The 18861-nt window shown below is 41.0% G+C and overlaps 1 protein-coding gene across 1 annotated transcript in view; it reads right to left on the reverse strand.

Moving 5' to 3' along the window:
• Window positions 1-18753, reverse strand: part of Slc30a7 (solute carrier family 30 member 7) — a 75468-nt gene extending 56715 nt beyond the window's left edge. Inside the window, exons 1-5 of the mRNA XM_004637002.2 lie at window positions 18450-18753; window positions 18195-18296; window positions 4955-5068; window positions 1764-1851; window positions 1052-1178 (exon numbers count right to left, since the gene is read on the reverse strand). Of these exons, the coding sequence (XP_004637059.1) occupies window positions 1052-1178; window positions 1764-1851; window positions 4955-5068; window positions 18195-18296; window positions 18450-18529 (511 nt within the window). The 5' untranslated portion in view covers window positions 18530-18753. The remainder of the gene's footprint in view (window positions 1-1051; window positions 1179-1763; window positions 1852-4954; window positions 5069-18194; window positions 18297-18449) is intronic.
• Window positions 18754-18861: the final 108 nt, after the last annotated feature.

Raw genomic sequence — 18861 nt, forward strand, 5'->3', positions numbered from 1 at the left:
GTGGCATCTGACCTGCGCCTCACATCTGGGTTTACATCCCCAACACAGCAGTGAGGTTACTTTCTTTCTCCCATGCAAACAGCAGCTCAATAGTTGCAACAGCTTTGTCTTCTGACAGATTAGCTTCCCTCCAAGCCAGCAGGGAGCCACAACAGGAAGCTGGAGACACAGAGTTCCCAGTAGGGAACTGCCTTGTAAGTTTTTCTTGTGTTATGCTTTTTCATGTATGTATTTGGTACAGGGTCTCACTACAAAGCTTGGACCTAAAGCAATCCTTCTGTTTTCAGCCTCCTCATCGCTGGGATCAGGGGTGTGTGCCACCATGCCTGGACTCAGTGGCCCACCCAGCACACCCGGGGGTACGGCCAGTGCAGCATGTGGTGCCAGGGATCTAACCCAGGCGCTTAGTCCACTGAGCTGTCTCGCTGGCCCTATTGGGCACTTCAAATGTCACTCATGCAACTGAAAAACTGAATTTTTAACTTTAATTAACAAAAATGTTAAATTTAAATTTTTATTTAAATATGATTAATACAATAGAGGCCAACACAGCTCTGGAAAGACACCTGGCATGTGTTCCAAGAATAGGACCCACAGGGACTAGCATAAAAGTGCAAAGGACTTGAGGTCTACTCACAGAATACTGGTTAAATGTGATGGCTTGTGCTGTGGGGTAGCTGCCAACAAGACAAGCAGATGGATATGCACTAAATGGAAAGACCTTGAAAACAGATCATACAGGGAATTTCTCACATCTACATACACAAAGTTTTTGTGGTTTGCTTGTTTTATATGAATAGCATTAAGCGCAAGAAATGAGCTGCTGCGTTGTGAGGGGATGGTTCTGAAGCAGTGACAAAGTACACGGCTCTGAGAAGGCACTAGAATGGAGAAGGGACACAGGCAGCAGGAGGACAGCGGAGGAGACATTAGTAAGTTTCTGACATATTACTTTTGTTATTAAAAACTGATATACGGTTTAACTTTAAAAAAATAACCATGACACAAAGTGGTCAGGAAATGAAGAAGCAAAAGGTTCTGACCATCATACCAGAGCCGTGAGAATGTCCATGACCTCCGTGCTTGAACACAAATATTCCTACTAGATTTACCACAAAGCCCAGGACGGACACGAGCAGCAGTCTCTCATGATGCACATCTGGAGGGGCTAATGCTCTCTGCAAAACACACGACACACAGCACCGACACAACTTCTTATCGACTGGCACAGACACAAGGCAATATTAAAAATCCCAGCAATTTTCAGAATGAAATGCGCTCCAGAATATCTGCCAAGACAGCTTGAAGGCAGTGTGGTCAACACTGCCGAGAAGCAGCAACTACCATTTCTAGGTGAATACTAACATTTTGTGTGAATCTCTCTCTGCTCCCAAACTCGTTTCTTTTTGGCATCTTAAGATACCGCCCTCTGTAAATTCACTCATCTTTAAGATGTTTTCTTTAATTGCCAAAAACACTAATAAAACTCTCACCCACCTCCAGCGGTCCTCCCTGCCCAGCCGCGCCGCCGCATCCAAGCATCCACACTTCACTCGGAGCTCGGGAGGCACTATCATTTCATGTTTTCAATTTCAAGTTTACAGTTTAATTTTTTCAACTATTTTGTAAGCTTCTGTTACACATAATACTTTGTCTATTCCGACTGCCTTCAATAAATTATGACAGCTGAAAACAAGGTTATGACATATCTTTAACCAATAAACATTACAGAAACGTAATTTATTGACTATTATCTACTATACCTCAACTCCTTCTGAAAAAATAAAAAAAGCAGTGAAGATCAAAAAGAGTCCATTGACAAAGCCAGCCAGAATTTCCGCTCTAACATACCTAAACAGAAGCACAGTAAGCAACAGTGTTATTTCTTAAAAAATCAAACTGTAAGTTTACCCCAGATTCTAAACCATATTATATGCTTATATGTACCAGCAAAATCCAAGTATTTATAAATATAGGACATTTTAATATGTTGTGGAAATGACTGAGGAAATTAAGAATTACATTTAATAGAACATCACAAAACACAGATTTATAAGCCAATTAATCAAGCTTCTTAGCATACACAGGTTTATAAAGACCTTTCACAGAAATTTAAATCTCAAGTTCCCACTGAAGAAAGAATCGGAACAGACAAAGGAGACGAAGCAAAGATCCACAGAGAAAGAGCAGCAGAAAAGTCTAGAAACCGGGGAGTTAAGAACTTCCTTATTCTTCCTTCTCTAGGGACTCCTTGTAGATTCTCTTTCTACCTTTCAGCTTTTAGGTCTGGCAAGAGCAGCTCTGCTACCATGTAACATTATTCCGGAGTTATCCCAGGGATGACCTGAGATTTACATTTTTAACGTTCTCCTTTTCTAAGATTGATAAATCGGCATACACTTTCAATTACCTACTTTTAGAATAAATTCTAGATGCATATAATTCTAATTAAACTTTTTAAAATACGTCTCTTCCTCCATGCACTCCTGAAGCTTTCTGCCTCCTACACGTGTGTGAAGCATTGGGAGAAAGATTTTATTTTTCTGCAAAGCATACTTGGCTTAAATTCACAGAAAGAGCTTCAACTCAGCATTTTGCTGTGTTCAAATCTCATTGAAAATGTGCTAATGTGACTTAATCACTCTCCTCAAATAATGTAATGAGAGTCGAGACTGCTCTTCCTGCTTTCTGTGTCAGTTCCCAAGTAACACAAATTTGACTATGAATACGTTTTTAGGAAAAGAAATTCTTGAAAGATATTCTATCTAGTTATGTTGGAGTTTGTCCTATCAAATGCATTCTAACACCACATGTAGTTCTACACTTAGAAATAATGCATGTTGGTCTTCTAGCAAGTATAAGTAAATCATATTAACATATTATTTGTCAAACTATGTATTATTTTTTCTGGAGAAAAGTACATCAAATTAAAATAATTTGCAGGCAACTTGCCAAAAACAATAAGCCATCTATCTAGTACGTCACCAGGGTTATTGTCCAAAAATAAAAAGGGATTTTAAAAACTACCTTTTTAGTGCCATAGTTATTTTTTGATTGAAAGCTGTTTGTCCTGTAGTTCTCCTAGATTTCAAGATCAAAGGCATGAATGGCACCTTTTGTTTTAACTCCTTGCACAGTAAGTGTGTGCCATACACTCTGGCACTGCTGACCTCAAGCAAGTGAAGCAGCTTGTACACGTGGCTGCACCGCTCTCCCTGGCACCAGAACGCTCTGACACTGGCCAAATGCAGGGCTCAGCATATGTGGATGTATTCTCTCCCACCACTGGACGTCTGTTTGGCACATGACACCCAAGCTAGAACTCATCTGGGTCAACTTCCTCAGGACTCGTAGTCTTTCCAGCCAAAATAATCCGCGTTTGGTACCCATCACACCTCCTGTAACGGATTAACGTCAAGGGCCAACTCACCACCATTCTTGGCTGTAGGTTTAAATGGAAAAACTTATAAAAAGGTGACATGTTTGCCTTACAAATGATTATATTTACTTAAACACAGCATGTCTTGAAATTAGACCATGTAATTCAGGAAAGTGCTACTACCTAATTAAGTGTGACTGGTGTCTGAATTCTTCAACTAGGGCAAAAGGAAAAAAGGGTACAATTCTATGTAGACATTATAAAAACACACATCTAGCTATTGCATGCATACTGCTTTTATGCTGGATTTGCCATTTCAAAACTAAGAGCATGACAAGATGCGAACAAGATTTTATAGAAACCAGCACTAGAAAGTCTTGCTTGCTCTCAGAGCTGCCTGTCTCTCCTATTGTGGAGTCAGTCCAGACTGCGCTCACCTTGGAATGCTGCTTACAGAGATTCATCCTCAGGTTCAGCCTACTGACTTCTATTTTTGTGTGCTGACACTGCAGCTATATATGACTGCTGTTATTCAGTATGTAACCATTATTCACTGCTTCAAATAATCCATCAGCTTTTATTCCTCAATCCGTCCCAAAAAACATGCACATGTGCACGCATGCACGCACGCGCGCACACACACACACACACACAGAGAACACAGGATAAGAAATTTAAAAATAGAATCAATAAGAGAAAGACAAAGAAATTAATGTTGACTTCTGCTTGCATATAATTATGCTACAAAAAATTCTAAGTTCAAAAAAGGAAACAGAAAGCATAAATCAAATAATGGAAAATTTAGAGCATTCTCAATAAGAGGCAGCAGCAGAAAGTCACCTGTCGCTAAGCTGGCCTAACACAGGCCCTCAGTGCATTTACTTAGTTAATTGTCCAAATCAGTGACAGTATGTGCATATACGTATATATGTATAAATGAAGACGTAAACATAGAACTGAAGAAGGTAAGTCAGATAAAACCATATTATGAAATTATTTTAAATAAATTAACAGTAAATTATGCCTTCGATGAGAAAAAAAAAAATCACCATTTCTCATCAATGACTTTTTTCTTTAAAAACATAAGTTATGAGAAATACTTCTAAATTGAAATAACCTCACCTAAATGTGTTTGGTGAATGTGCTGGCAAGTGTTTAGTGCCCACTCACTAAACCAAAGGGTTTAGATGTGAATAAAATTACATACAGCCAATTCCAATTATACAGGGCTTAGGGGGCTTGCGGGTCAGCTCAGTTGCTTCCTGCTCTGGCAAGCCCAGTCAGGCGCAGGGGACCGCGGTCTGATCCCCAGACCTGCCCTGAAGGCAGCCTGAGCCAGCCAAAACAAAAAACCCTACCAACTATTCCAGATTTTAAACAGTCAAAACAAAGCCATGACGTCAGGACAAAGGCTAGTCTCAGGTGAACTGGAAGGACTAGACAAGGTACGAGGAAAGGCTTCATGGCTCTAAATTCTGCAGATGTGCTCAATTTGTAACAGCTCACTGACCTTAAGATTTGAGTATTTCTCTGTACATTCCATGCTTCAAGAAAACGATTTTTGAAAAGTCTTACCCATAGGAGAAAGCATCATTGTCTCTCCACTTTGAGATAACAGAGGCTGCCAGTCCCGCCAAGATGGCAGTGCTATCGAAAAACATGTGAAAGGAGTCAGAGATCAGGCCCAGGCTGGAAAAGAACAAGCACAGCAACGTGTTACAATAGCACCAACCGCAGGCCTCCTTCTCTAAAAGGCTACGGCTCGGGAACTGCCTTCCTAAAGGACACCACTTGGATACAGTACGCACCAAGGCATCAAAGGCAAGTGAAAAGAAAACCTTCCCGCCTCCTGCACAAGAAAGGAACCAGCTGCTGTGGAGAGGGACAGAAATCAAAGCCACCTACTGCTGGACGAAGACTCTGCCCACCCCTGGTCGCCAGTGAAGGCTAACTGCTACCGAGAGAGAAGCAGGAAAAGCACTGTCTGCTGGGCGGGGCGAGGGGCTGAGACTGCTGGGGCACAAGACCTTACCCTGATGCACAGCAAGAGCCTGCTGCTATCAGGTGTCCTGCTCCCAGGGGAAAGGACAGGGTCCCTTACAGCCCTTCTGAGACACCTGCTGTCTCACGTGATGCCCTCGGTCACATCATCACCGGATAATGGACTTCCCAGCCTCCCAAACCACGATCTACAGAAACCTTTGTACTGAAAAAAATCCCCACTCTGACACTGAGCGATACAAGGCCTGCCTCAGTCCAAGGCTGAAGCATGAGAAGCAAACATCACCCTTCACCAGGCCACGAGTGAAGTACACAGTAACAGCGAGCTGCTCCTGAGAACAGAGACTGCGCGGCTCAGGTGTGCAAGGCTCTCCAAAGGTGGAGGGTGGAACGAGCGTCTGCAGAAAGCCCTGGCTGTCCGAACCTCATACTAAGCAAGAAGTGTACGAACCACTGGAAAAGCGTGAGGCCTGAAGCGGGCACTGGCCTCAGGCCCTTGGGCTTGCCAGGCAGGCCCTGATCCTACTGGGCCATCTCCCCCACCCCTTGAACTAGTAATATTAGGACTTCTAGCAAGAAAATAAAAGTTGGTTTTTACTAAAATGGTGGTTTTACTCTTAAATATTATCAAGATTTCAAAGAACAATTAATGTCAATTTTCTACAAACTCCTCCAAAAAACAAAATGAGAAAAAACTTTCCAAGTATAAGACCAACACCACCCTAATACCAAAGCCAGACAAAACTTTATAAGAAAAAACAAGTCAATCTCTCAGAAATATGTATGTAAAAATACTCCACAAAACAATCAAAGCAAACAATACATAAGAAGTGCACACATGTCATCATCAAGGGTGACCCAACCCTACACATAAAGGTAGTTTGGTATATGAAAGTCAATCACTCACTAGAACTTTGTGCAATAACCTACCCCGAACTGTTGCCATTCCAGTATTTATCTTATGTTTTACTCTTAGTACTTCTTTGCTATCACGAAAACTTTTCCTTAGTTCAATTGTTTTGAAACATTTAATTTCTAATTAATTAGCATTTAATTTTCTGAATATTGCTTAATCTTAATTTTTGTTTTAAGATTTATACTGTATATTTGACTTACAATCTATTTAAAAGACATGGTATGATATTTTCTCCTACTATTAGGAACTTTAAAAGTAAAAAACAAGAAAAAAAAAAAAGAAAACCAATCAATGTTCATATGTCATATCAGGAGAATAAAGGACAAAAACTGCATGATCATTTCTTTCTTTTCTTTTCTTTTTTTTTTTTTTGTATTTTAGGGAAGGGTCTACAGGGTGTTCAGGGTCTCACTACTGGATTGGACTTATGTTGATCTGCCTGTTTACAGCCTCCCAAGAGCTGGGATTACAGGTACACGCCACCACGCCCAGTCTCAATCCCCAATCTCAGTGTGCCCTGGGGGCAGGACCAGCGCGGCTGCATGATCATTTCAATAGCTACTGAGAAGCATTTGACAAAAATAAAACACCTCCTCGTGACAAAAACGTTCAACAAAATTGAAATACAAAAATCTTTTTCAGGGTTGGGGATATAGCTCACCAACACAGCACCTGCCTGACAAACACAAGGTCTTAAGTTTCATTTGTAGTTAAAAAAAAAAAAAAAAAAAAAGGAAAACTTCCACTTGATATATGGCATCTATAGAAATCCCCTAGTGAACAACACCAATATCACCGGTAAGCTTGCCCTGAAGATCAGGAACAAAATCAGGAGGTCTCCTGTCATCACTATTTACCATTTTACTGGAGACTCAAAACAGGGCAATTAAGCAGCAACTACAGTAAAAAAAAAAAAAAAACCTGGAAAAGAAGAAAAATTAACAGATCATATGATCTTGTATAGTACGTAGAAAATGTAAAGTATATATACCAAAAAACAAATTAATTCAACAAATTTACAGGATGCACTAACACATCAAAATGTAATTTATAAAATTCTATCTATAATATCAAATAGAAAAACTTAAATTCCTAGCAATAAATTTAATCAAAAAAGCATAAAACTTATATTGTGAAAACTACAACTGTTAAATAAATTAAAGATGACCTATACAAGTAGAAAAACTTCCATGGTTAGGGACCAGAGACTTTCTCTTTGAAGGACTGAAACCAGAGCATGCCCATGGTGAGTACATGCTCTGCCCCTTGTCCTACCTCTGCAGAGAAAACAGTATTTTTAAGCTGTCATATATTTCCCTAAATAGTCTACAGATTCAATTTACTGCCCATCAAAATCCAAGGTAATTTCTTCAGAAATTAACCAGCTAACTTTACAATTCATATGGTAAATCAGTGGGCTTAACAGACAAAACAATATTGAAAGGCAAGCAAAGTTGGAGGACTCACACTTTCCAACGTCAAAACCTAAAGGGCTGCATTAATTAAAGAGAATGCAATGCAGGGGCCAGCCAGACAGCTCAGGAGATTGAAGCGCCTGCTTAGGCAGACACAGGACTGGGGCTCGATCCTGGCGTGCTGTGCTGGCCCCGAGGGTGGGCTGAGAGGGCAAAGGAGACTGGGCGTGCCTGTAATCCCAGCGCTGAAAACAGAAGGATCACTCTGAGTCTGATCTGTGTAGTGAGACCTTATAGCCTCTGTACCAAATATATTAAAAAAAAAAAAAAAAAAGCAGTGTGACAGTGGCATAACAGCAATGGACAGATCGGTGGTATAAACTTTGGCTCCAGAAATAAATCCTCACATAAATAATACACTGACTTTTGACAAGGATGCCAAAACAATTTAATGGTGGAAAGAACAATGTTTTCAACAAGTGCTCCTTAACAAAATTGTGCTAATACAGCTGACTACACATGAATAGGAATTCTAGACCCTTCACATCCTATACAAAAATGAGCTTAACATGAAATGAAAATGATAAAACCCTTAGAGCATGAAGTTTTAGACTAGGTGATGACTTATTACATATGAAAGCAAAAGCAACAGAAGAAGACCAGGCACAAAATGGAAGAAAATATTTGCCACTCTTACATCTGACGAAGGGCATGTAATCAGAGGACACAAGGCATTGTTAAAATTCAACCAATTCTACAACTCAGTACTGCATGTAGACAAAAAGATCTGAACAGACGTTTTCTCAAAAACATAAATAGCCAATAAGCACATGAAGATACTCAACATCAACTACAAGGAAATGAAAATCAAAGCCACAATGCAAAATAATCCCACATCCACTAGAATGTCTATACTCAAAGAGATAGGTTAATAACTTTTGACCAGGTGTGACACTTCTAACACGTTACACAGCAGGAAAAGTAAGTGAGGTATTAATTCAAATACAACATAGGTGAACCCTGAAAACGCACTAATAGAGAGAAATCAGTCTGAAAAGATCACGCGCTATTATGATTTCATTTAAATGAAACAGCCAAAATGGGCAAATCCACAGAAACAGAAAGCAGACTAGCTGTAGAAAGACTAGCTATTGCGATGAGGGACCAGAGAGGATTTCTTCTTGGAGTAAAAAAATGTTCTAAATCTGACTGTTAGGACAGCTTTACAGCTCTACCACAGATACTAAAAGCCACACAATTATATACTTTTTTTTTTGTGTGTGTGTGTGTGTGTGTGTGTGTGTGTGTGTGGAACCAGGGATTGAACTCAGGTCCTTGCGCTTGCCAGGGAAGCGCTTATTCCACTGAGCCATCTCCCTGGCCCCAATTATATACTTTAAATGGGTGAACTGTATGGTATGTGAATTATATGTCAGTAAGGTTTTATTTTACAGGTAATTGTCTACTACAGTATTTATAAGCTACAACCTACAGGAAAAACCTAAGCAACTATCTGGTCTTGCAAGTTTTACTGAAATACAGTTATTAGTTGCTTATTCTTTACAATTGGTTTTAAGAGTATAATGGAATAGATCACTAGGTTGCCCCCAATGGGCTCAAACTTCCTTTTTTTAAAACAATTTATATATTTGGTACAGGGTCTCACTATGCAGCTCAGACTTGTAATGATCCTCCTGTTTTCAGCCTCCTCAGCACTGGAATCACAAGCATGCACCACCATGCCCAGACTTGGGCTCAAACTTCTGATCCTCTTGCTTTAGCCTCCCAGAGTGCTGGGATTACAGGTGTGTACCACCATGCTTGCCTTAACTGTCATAATTTAAGGGCTCATGTTATGTAGATCAACACAACCATTAAAAGAATGCTACTAAAGAAGGGACACGAAGTCTTCTAATAAAAAGTGGATGTTACATCACTAATGGGGAAGGAGGAAACTTACTACCTTGTAAGATCACATCCACATAAAGGATTTTGCTAGAGGGGAGATGGATGAAATATATTACTAAGGTCCAACTTACAGGACCTACCCAAAATGGAGGCTCGGTCAAGCAACCAACTAGCCCTCTGCTTTCACCACAAACCTGACCCTGAGTAAGAAGCAACAGCAGTGACCAGTTCAGGGAGAGAGGGGGAAAGAGCACAGAACGCCTCCGCAGCACACGTGTGCAAGGCGACTGCGTGCACCCCATCCGACCACTCACAGCCTCACGGCTGAGGCACTCCTACTTTAGATGCAAGTACTATTACTTCAGTGTCTACCGCTCTTTACTCACAATGTTCAGTATGGATCAAAAATTTCAAGACACATAAAAGAGCAAAAAAGCCAGTCGTTGTAGTATACTTCTGTAATTCCAGCACTCAGGAAGCTGAGGCAGGAGGACCACGGAGAGTTTGAGGCCTGCCTAGACCACAGAGGGCATTCAAGGCCAGTCTGAACTACATAGGCCAGTCTGTTTCAAAAAGACCAAAAAAAAGCAAGAAACAAAACTTACTGAATTTGAAGAAAACAACAGAAGCAGGCAAACATATCAGCCTCTATAGTGAAACTACTGCAACTCTGATCAATAATGAGCTATGGAAAAGGTAGACAAAATGCGTGAACACACAATTTCAGAAAATGAATGAGAAGTGTCAAGTGCAAATGCCAGGAACAAGAACAAAGCAGAAGCCATGAAGAATGCTTGCAGCTGATTCACTGGACACAGGTAAGAAGAAAAATCAACGAACTAGAAGAAAAGTGTATAAAACATTCTGAAAGCAATGGTTTTTATGAATCAAGTCTTTAACATCAAGCTTCTGAAGTTAGAGTACTGCGTTGAAATCACCACCACAACTGTAAACCACCAGTTTCCTTCACTTCATTCCACTTCAATTAAGCCATCACTCACACACGGCAAGAGCTAAAAGTGTCATAATTACTGTGATTTTAGATAATATATATGAAACATGTACCACAGCCCAAATTCGGCCAATCAAAGCCACACCACTATTCCCATCAGTACTATTAATCACAAACCGTTGTACTAATTATAATTAATGCCTCATCATACATGGTTTTCCAAGCATGACCTATATAGCGATTAGCATTTAACGACATGCTAGAGCTTTCATCAACTGGAAGTACTATGAACTAAAATTCAAAACACATAATTCATACAAATATAAAAAGTAATTTTTAAATTTCTTCCAATAACATAACTGGAATAGCTAGAGTTGGAAACTTAAGTCAAAACATGCTATTCACCCACAAGAAAACACAGTATTTATAAAACCATGCAGCATTTTACTCATATAGTTCTCTCAGATTTGATTTTTTTTTTCTGTATTTAGGACAAGGTCTACAGGATCTGCAGTCTCCCTATGTAGACCAGATTTGTGGTGATTCTCCTGTGTTCAGCCTCCCAAGCGCTGGGATTACAGGCATGCACCACCATGCCCAGTCTCAACTGCCCCTCATTGCGCCCCGTGGGCGGGGCTGGCAGGGCACACCAGGGATCAGACCCTGGCCGCTGTGCTGTACCGAAGTAGGCGCTTTAGTCTGCTGAGCTACCAGGCCGGCCCTTCAGATTTGATATTTTAAAATATGTTCTTGAATTGCTATATCACCAAAATATGTACTAAAACCAAGACAGCCACAAAACACTGAAAATAATTTAATTATATTATATTTTGAAGACTGAAGGACTCACTGGAAGAATTTCTCTGTACAGATAGCCCTTGATTAAAGAATGGGTCGTAAGTCTGAGCAGCATCTCCTAAACCCAAAGAACCCTTAAAGAGGTAAGTCGTTAAATGAGGAGTATCTGGCCTGTGTTATAAGGCCACTAATAAAGACCCAGCTAACTGCTTTCTATCCCCTAACTAAAGAACTAAATGGCAACATGCTGTAAAAAACTTGGCTTCAGAAAACTATTTTCTATTCTGATAAATAGAACAACAGTGTAGTTGTATTAATGTTATAGATTTTATAACTACATTTAAAAGTCAAGTTTAGTGATTATGTTAGTTTACACATTTAACAGGTTTATTTTCCTTGCTATGTTTGGTTTTTAATGCCTTTATTTTCTAGTGTACATATTTCATTCTATTTATAAATTGTACTTAAAATGACCATAAATCTGCTTTAGTTAGAATATTCTTTTTAAATAAACACAAATACGTTTAATGGTTCATTACTCTAAACATACATTTAATAAAACACTACACACGGATAGCATTATTACTGTCAGTACTTCGGAATGTGGCCTCACTTAGAAATGCTTAACACAGACATAACAGCTGAGACTGGGTTCTCAAGTGGTACCTCACCTAAAGAACGGATGCTCTTACAAAAAGGAAATCTGGGGAGACAGACACACAGATCACCCTGTACAGATAAATCAGATGGAGGAAAGCCTTTTACAAGTCCCAGAATGTCAATGATCACCAACAAACCAACTGAAGGTACATGAAAGAGCACAGAGTCCCCGCAAGAACCAACCCTGCTGACACTCAATCTAAGACTTGCAACCACCAGAACTCTGAAACAATCAAATTCTGTTGTTTACTCGACCTGTTAGTATCTTGTTATAGTAGCCAAGTAAGCTATTTTTTAACACATTTACTTTATATATGTTCATAGGATATACCTTAAAGGACAAATAGAAAAAAATAAATACTACAGCAATCAAAGAGGTTGAGAAATAGCACGGCAATTTTCATACTTATCAAAATGAAGTTTTAATCTTGTTTAAATTTAGTCTTCCACTTAAATCATTTCAGTATTTCATACCACGTGACCCTACCTGAAGAAACACTTCCATTCTAAGATGGAAGAACATCATGTTCCATTAGAGCAGTCAGATGCAATCTGTTCCTTAAAACCGGCATTCTGACTTGGAGGCTGCTTCACAACCATCGTGCAGACGCCCACGTGATCAGCCAGGCACTTCTGGCCTCACGCCATCGACACGCATTAAAGGAATGCTCTTAGGAAGTCAATGTTAGTGTTCATTTTCAGTATCAGCAAAAGTTCCAGGTTATGAATTATCATTTGAACTGTGTGGCATAAATTCGTATAAAAATACAGGCAACATATAGAATAGATTATATGATTTACACATCAAATGTAATTTTAGTAAAAGATGATAAAACTAATTGTTAAAATCAGCACACTCATTTTAGGCTCTTTTCGTTTCTTTAAAATATATTTAAAAATATATATATATATATATTTTAAACTTTTTTAAGTGCCCACTAAATGGTATTTTAATAAGGGAAAATTTCTTAAGTTTAAAGGAAAAATCTGAACACTGAAACAAACTAGAATAAATGTGAACAGAACATACAGAAAAAAACTTTTGAGAAGATTTTATTTTTGACCTCCTAGAGGAAAAAGCAAGTGGAAAAAGAGGACCTATAAATTATGAGAGGTCTGTGTGACTCTGACCTGTCAACCAAACACTACTCAGACTGTCATCTGTAAAACCAAATGTATAAAAAATGTAAAAGGACAACAGAGGACATCTGAACACTTACTATCTGATTAGACATTTGATATTAACGAATTATTAATTTTATAGGTGATAATGGCATGAGGGTTATGTTAATAAAAAGGGGAAGCTCTGACATTTTTTAAATATCACAGTGTGGGCCGGGGAGATGGCTCAGTGGAATAAGCGCTTCCCTGGCAAGCGCAAGAGCCTGGGTTCAATCCCCGGTTCTGCAAAAAAAAAAAAAAAAAAAGAATGTCGCATAAAATATCACAGTGTTTATAAAAATTTTTCTAGTTTTTTGGTGGTACTAGAGATTAAGCCCAGGTCCTTTGCATTGAATGACATCTCCAGCCTTTTTATTTTATGTCCAGATGAGGTTTTACTACGTCACTAAGTTGCCTAGGCAAGGCTCAAACTTGTGATCCTCCGGCCTTAGCCTCTCAGCATGCTGGGGTTAGAAGCGGCACACGCCACCATGCCAGGACTTATGGACATGTGGCAACTTTCATCTGTTTAGCCAATCCAATGGTGGGACAGGGATAACAAATAGAATGGAAAAGGCCATGCCTTGCTAAGGTTAAGCCCAGGTGACAAGTGCAGGAGTTCTATTAAACTGTACTTTTATAGATGTTTAAAATTTTACCTGGAGCCTGGTGTGGGGGCACACCCCTGCAATCCCAGCACTCAGGAGGCTGAGGCAGGAGGATTACCATAAGTTTGAGGCCAGCCTGGGCTATATAGCAAGACCTTGTCCTCCAAAAAAATAATTTACATAATAAAAAAAATTTTTAAAGGACTATTTCTTTGTACAGGGAATTGAACTCAGGACCTTGCACTTGTCAGGCAGGTGCTGTGCCGCTGAGCTATACATACCCCCAGGCAAAAGGATTATTTGTAACTAAGCTAATTATATATCCATTTTGGCTATTAAACATCAATTCAGAATTAAACAGAAGAGATCATCACAATTTACAAACCCCCTCTTAGCTGATTCTACACAGTAGAAAAGGGGAAAATACATTAACTGTCAATTTATTATAAAGAAACTAGAAAATCCTTAGAATCTTAACAGTAGTGTTAATAAACTAATGAGTTGCAGTGAAATAATATATCTCCTAACTTAAAATTACTCAGCAAATGAAATACTTAAGTTAATAAGGAGAAAAACAGACTGCAGGAAAGCAAAAGGCATCCACATGCCCCGCCAGCAGTGCTATCTTTTGTGAGGAGCAAGCTGGTAAAAGACTGAACTCCATAACAATTTGAACCTAACAGAAACATGAGTTACCAAGGGCTTAAAAGCATATTATAAAGACATATTATCAAGAAGTCGGACCAAACAAATGTCCAACATTGCCTTAAACATTTCTTGAATATTTACCCTGTTAATACAAAGCAAAGCCCCTTTAAGTTTCTTCCCTGCCTCAAGAACAATGGTTCCAACAGCTCTGGTAAACAATACAACTGACATTAAACTTCTTCAATGTAAAATAAAAGAATAAGGAAAAGACAACTATACTAAGATAAAAGAGGAAAGGTTATTAGGTTACTACAAAAAAATCTGGGTAATTGTTACTCTAGCCCTTGCTTCTACTTCGGAAAACACAAAACTCTAGGCCTCAACCTTCCACTTACAGAAGCAGGCAGATACGTCTCCCCCAGTTCTACTTCCAGAGCGTGCGGTATCCATCCACAGTCCCTTCCTGCTTTAAATGAAGACTCCTTGAAACTTAGCAGACATGTTTGACTGGAAGAGACCAAATGTGCGAGCAGGCATGAGCATGTGATCAAGGCTGTGGTGAAAAGTTAACATCGGGTTACAGCTTCCTGAAGCCCGCGTCCATACCCGCTACCTCTCCTCTGCACTGCAGATGCTCAGCTCCAAGGAGCGGCTGGAACTGTCAGCCTTCTTAAATAGGAGATCGTATCTTGTGTAATCAGAATCTTAGACTTTCTCACTATACTGAAACTAAACAATCCTCAAGGGTTCAAAACTATACTCTGATGTTACCTTGTTACTGAACAGCAGATAAGTGACTGAAAAACATAGTACTGGAGTGAAATAAACAGTAGGGGAAAAAGCACAGCGCTCGCCTCGGCAGCACATATACTAAAATTGGGGAGAAAAGCACCTATCACGTTCATACCATTTTCCTGAGAATAAGAGTCTAATATTTGCACTTTTTCCTCTTAATAAGGTAGTTTGCATATTTAGCATAAATCTCCTAAGTTCATTCCTCCCTCATTCTTTCATTCAGCTGATAAGCACTCAACACTAAGTGGTGGACAAAGGTGCCAGTGGAAAACAGAAAAGATTCCTACTTTAACAAAGCTTGTTCAAGATAAATGGTGAAAAGAAATAGATATTTATGGAAGGAAAAACAGGTAAACAACTTAGCTACTCTTTCACTGAAGATACCTACTCACCATCAAGAATGTAAATCAGTTGTAATTAAGTGCTTCTATTAAAGGCTCTGGCCAGGCATGGTGGTGCAAGCCTACAATCTCAGCACTTGGGGAACTGAGGCAGGAGGATCACTGGGAGCTCAAAACCAGCCTGGGTTACAAAGTGAGCTCAAAGCCAGCCTTGAGCTGCACAGCAGGGAGACCCTGTCTCTAACAGACCTAAATAGTGCTGGGGAGATAGCTTGGCGGTCTAAGTGCCTGCCTGCCAAGCACAAGGATCAGAGAGTTCAATCCCCAGTACCACATGCTGTGCCAGCCCCAGAACCCCATATTGATTAGTGGCTAGAAGAACTGGTGGCACACGCCTGTAATCCCAGTGCTGGGGAGGCTGAGACAGGAGGATCACTACAAGTCTGAGCTGCATAGCAAAACCCTGTAGTGAAAGAAAAAAAAGAAATAAAATGAAGGCTCGGAACAAAAACTAGAAAAGCTGAATAGTTGCACTGCAACTATATCAACTGCTTCTACCATTATTAGTGAAGTTTTTTACTTGTGTTTAATCCCAATTAGAAAAACAGTGATACCTTGTATTGTCAACGTGAAATTTATTTTTATACACTAAAGTTGAACATAAATGACTATGAAAATCAAAGTGGTTTGGTGAGCTTATAAAGGAACTTATAAGCTAACTGGATCCATAGCATAGGAATAATCTAGGCAAATCAAGATCTTATAGATTAGTCAACAGAAGAACTGAAAATTCCGGCATCTAAATGAAGCATCAGAAGATTAGGGAAAGGCCAGAGTAATTTCTAAATATCCTCAAACGTCAGTGAAAATGTTTATACGTCACATCTACTAATAAAAAATACTGGGGAGTTAGCAATTACAGATGCAGAAGTTTATATACACGCGCAAAAGAAAATACATGCTAACGGACATTGTGGAGGAGGTAACAATACAATGGAAGAGTAAACTAGAGGGGTACACAACAAGCTGTCTAAGAGGAGCAGAACAAGATCCAGGGCAGAAGAGCAGGGCCAGCAGCAATGCTCCTTACGTTCTGATGCATGCTGACTAAGGGCTGAGAAAGCTGAGAAAATGATGGCTTTCACATTTTCCTTAATTGACATCTGCACATCAAAGAGGTCACGATATACTTAATGTTCCACGAAAGATACAATTTAAGCACTTCAAACATGAATCCCTTGAAAAAGACACTTCACAAAGTGATTTGTGCAAGGGCCACGAAATGCACTGCAATATAAAGTAACTGTGGCAAAATGTGCATATACAAACCAATCAGCACATATGCTCCACGTGAAGACTATGGTGTTTCAACGTATGTAATACATCAAAAATGTTAACTTCATTAAAAAAAATAATCAATGGGGGGGCCGGGGAGATGGCTCAGTGGAATAAGCACTTCCCTGGCAAGTGCAAGGGCCTGAGTTCAATCCCCGGTTCTGCAAAAAAAAAAAAAAAAAATCAATGGGCTATGCTTAACACAAGCACACACAGTTATTAAATATATCAAAATTTGATTATGTATATATGCCTGTCAGTAGTGACTAAACCAATAAACTTTATATCATGTTGATTATTGAGTATTTAAAAAATGACAATTGAATTTATAAGCCCACTTTTTCATATTAACAGAATAGGAATAACAAACCTGGTGATAGTAGCTAATGTCATTATTCAATTTCAATAAAGATCAAATAGTAATTTTTTAAGTAAATCAACTTTAAACAATAGACGTGGCCGGAGAGATAGCTCAGAATAAGTGCTTCCCTGGCAAGCACAAGGGCCCAAGTTCAATCCCCGGTTCCACAAAAAAATTAAAAATAAAAAACAATAGCTGGCCTAATTGAAAATAAAGCACAAATGGCAGCTTCCAATTTTAAGGTTCAATATCTATTTCAGGGAACCCCAGAACATCTGTAAGCTTTAAACAAAATTCTGAGTGTTGGCTTTCATCAGATCCTTAACTGGGTTTATACTGTAAAAACGGAGTTAGCACGCTCAGAAGTGATGCTCTGCTGCCAGCAGAACCATTTCACGAGAAGTCAAGGTACTCAACTGCAAATACCTGAACGCTAACAACTGCATTCCCACAGTGTACATTTTCTTCTCCCAAAGCGGTTTCTAACAAACAAACAGCAATAACAACAAAAACAATGCTGATACTAAAGCCCATCGAGCTGAGAGATGTCTTAGAATCTATGTTCGATTTTCTGCTGTAGCCAAGACCAGAAGAAAATCAGTAAACTTGAGCACTCCCGAGAAGCGAGAGCGGCATTCACTTCCCCGGGCGTCTCCTCGAACCCTTTCAGAGGTCACGCGAGGTCCTACCCAGCCAAGCCGGACACCTGGCCGCACCGCGAAGGCGAGCCAAAGGCCGCTCCCCCGGCGAGAGCGGGTCCCGGCAGGCGGCAGGCCGGGGCGCGGGGCGCAGAGCCCACGGCCGGGCTGGCGGGCCGGCCAGAGGCGGCGGCCCAGGTGAGCCCGAGCGCCCGGGGAGAGCGACGTGGCACTCGGCGGCGGCCCGCCCGCTTCCGCCCGGCGCTTCCCTCGGTTACCAGTTGCTCCAGATGCCGTACAGCAGCTCCACGAAGGCGAAAGAGAGATTCAGGCACAGGAAGAAAAACAGGTTCCGAGACGTCTTGTCCGACAGGATGGACCTGGAACGACACGGCCGCGAAGAGGGGGAGTGAAGGCAAGCGCGGCCGCCGGCCCTCGCCCCGGCCCACGGGCACGCCGGGGCCGCGCGCGGCGCCGCCATCCCGGCCCGGAGCCCCCGCCGACAGCCCAACTTCCCGCGGCAGCACGCGCACCTAAACCAGCCCGAGACCTTGCCCAGCAGATTGAACTTGGGCGGCTTGTACTCATCGTCCTTGATGGACAGGGGCAACATCTTCGCCCGGCAAAGGGCCGGGCCTACTCTCTAGAAGCGTCTCCGTGAGGTGATGGTCGTGACAGCAGCGACGCCTCAGACGTAAGCCCCTGAGGTGGACGGCGGCCGCGCGCCGCAGGGAGCCACAGACCTAGCCACACGCCCCGGAGCTCGCCTACTTCCGGCTCGGGCCGCGCGACGCGTCCTGGGACTGGAAGGGGGCGTGTCTGGGGCGGGACCTCGTCGTGGGGCGGGGCCTACGTCGGGGCGTCTTGGGCGGGTGTTCTAGGAGGACGCGAAGGGGCTTGTTATGGGCGGGGCCTCGCCGTGGGGCGGGGCTTCGCCGTGGGCGG

The sequence above is a fragment of the Octodon degus genome, unplaced genomic scaffold (genome assembly GCF_000260255.1).
Source record: "Octodon degus isolate 3935 unplaced genomic scaffold, OctDeg1.0 scaffold00084, whole genome shotgun sequence".
NCBI classification, from domain to species: domain Eukaryota; kingdom Metazoa; phylum Chordata; class Mammalia; order Rodentia; family Octodontidae; genus Octodon; species Octodon degus.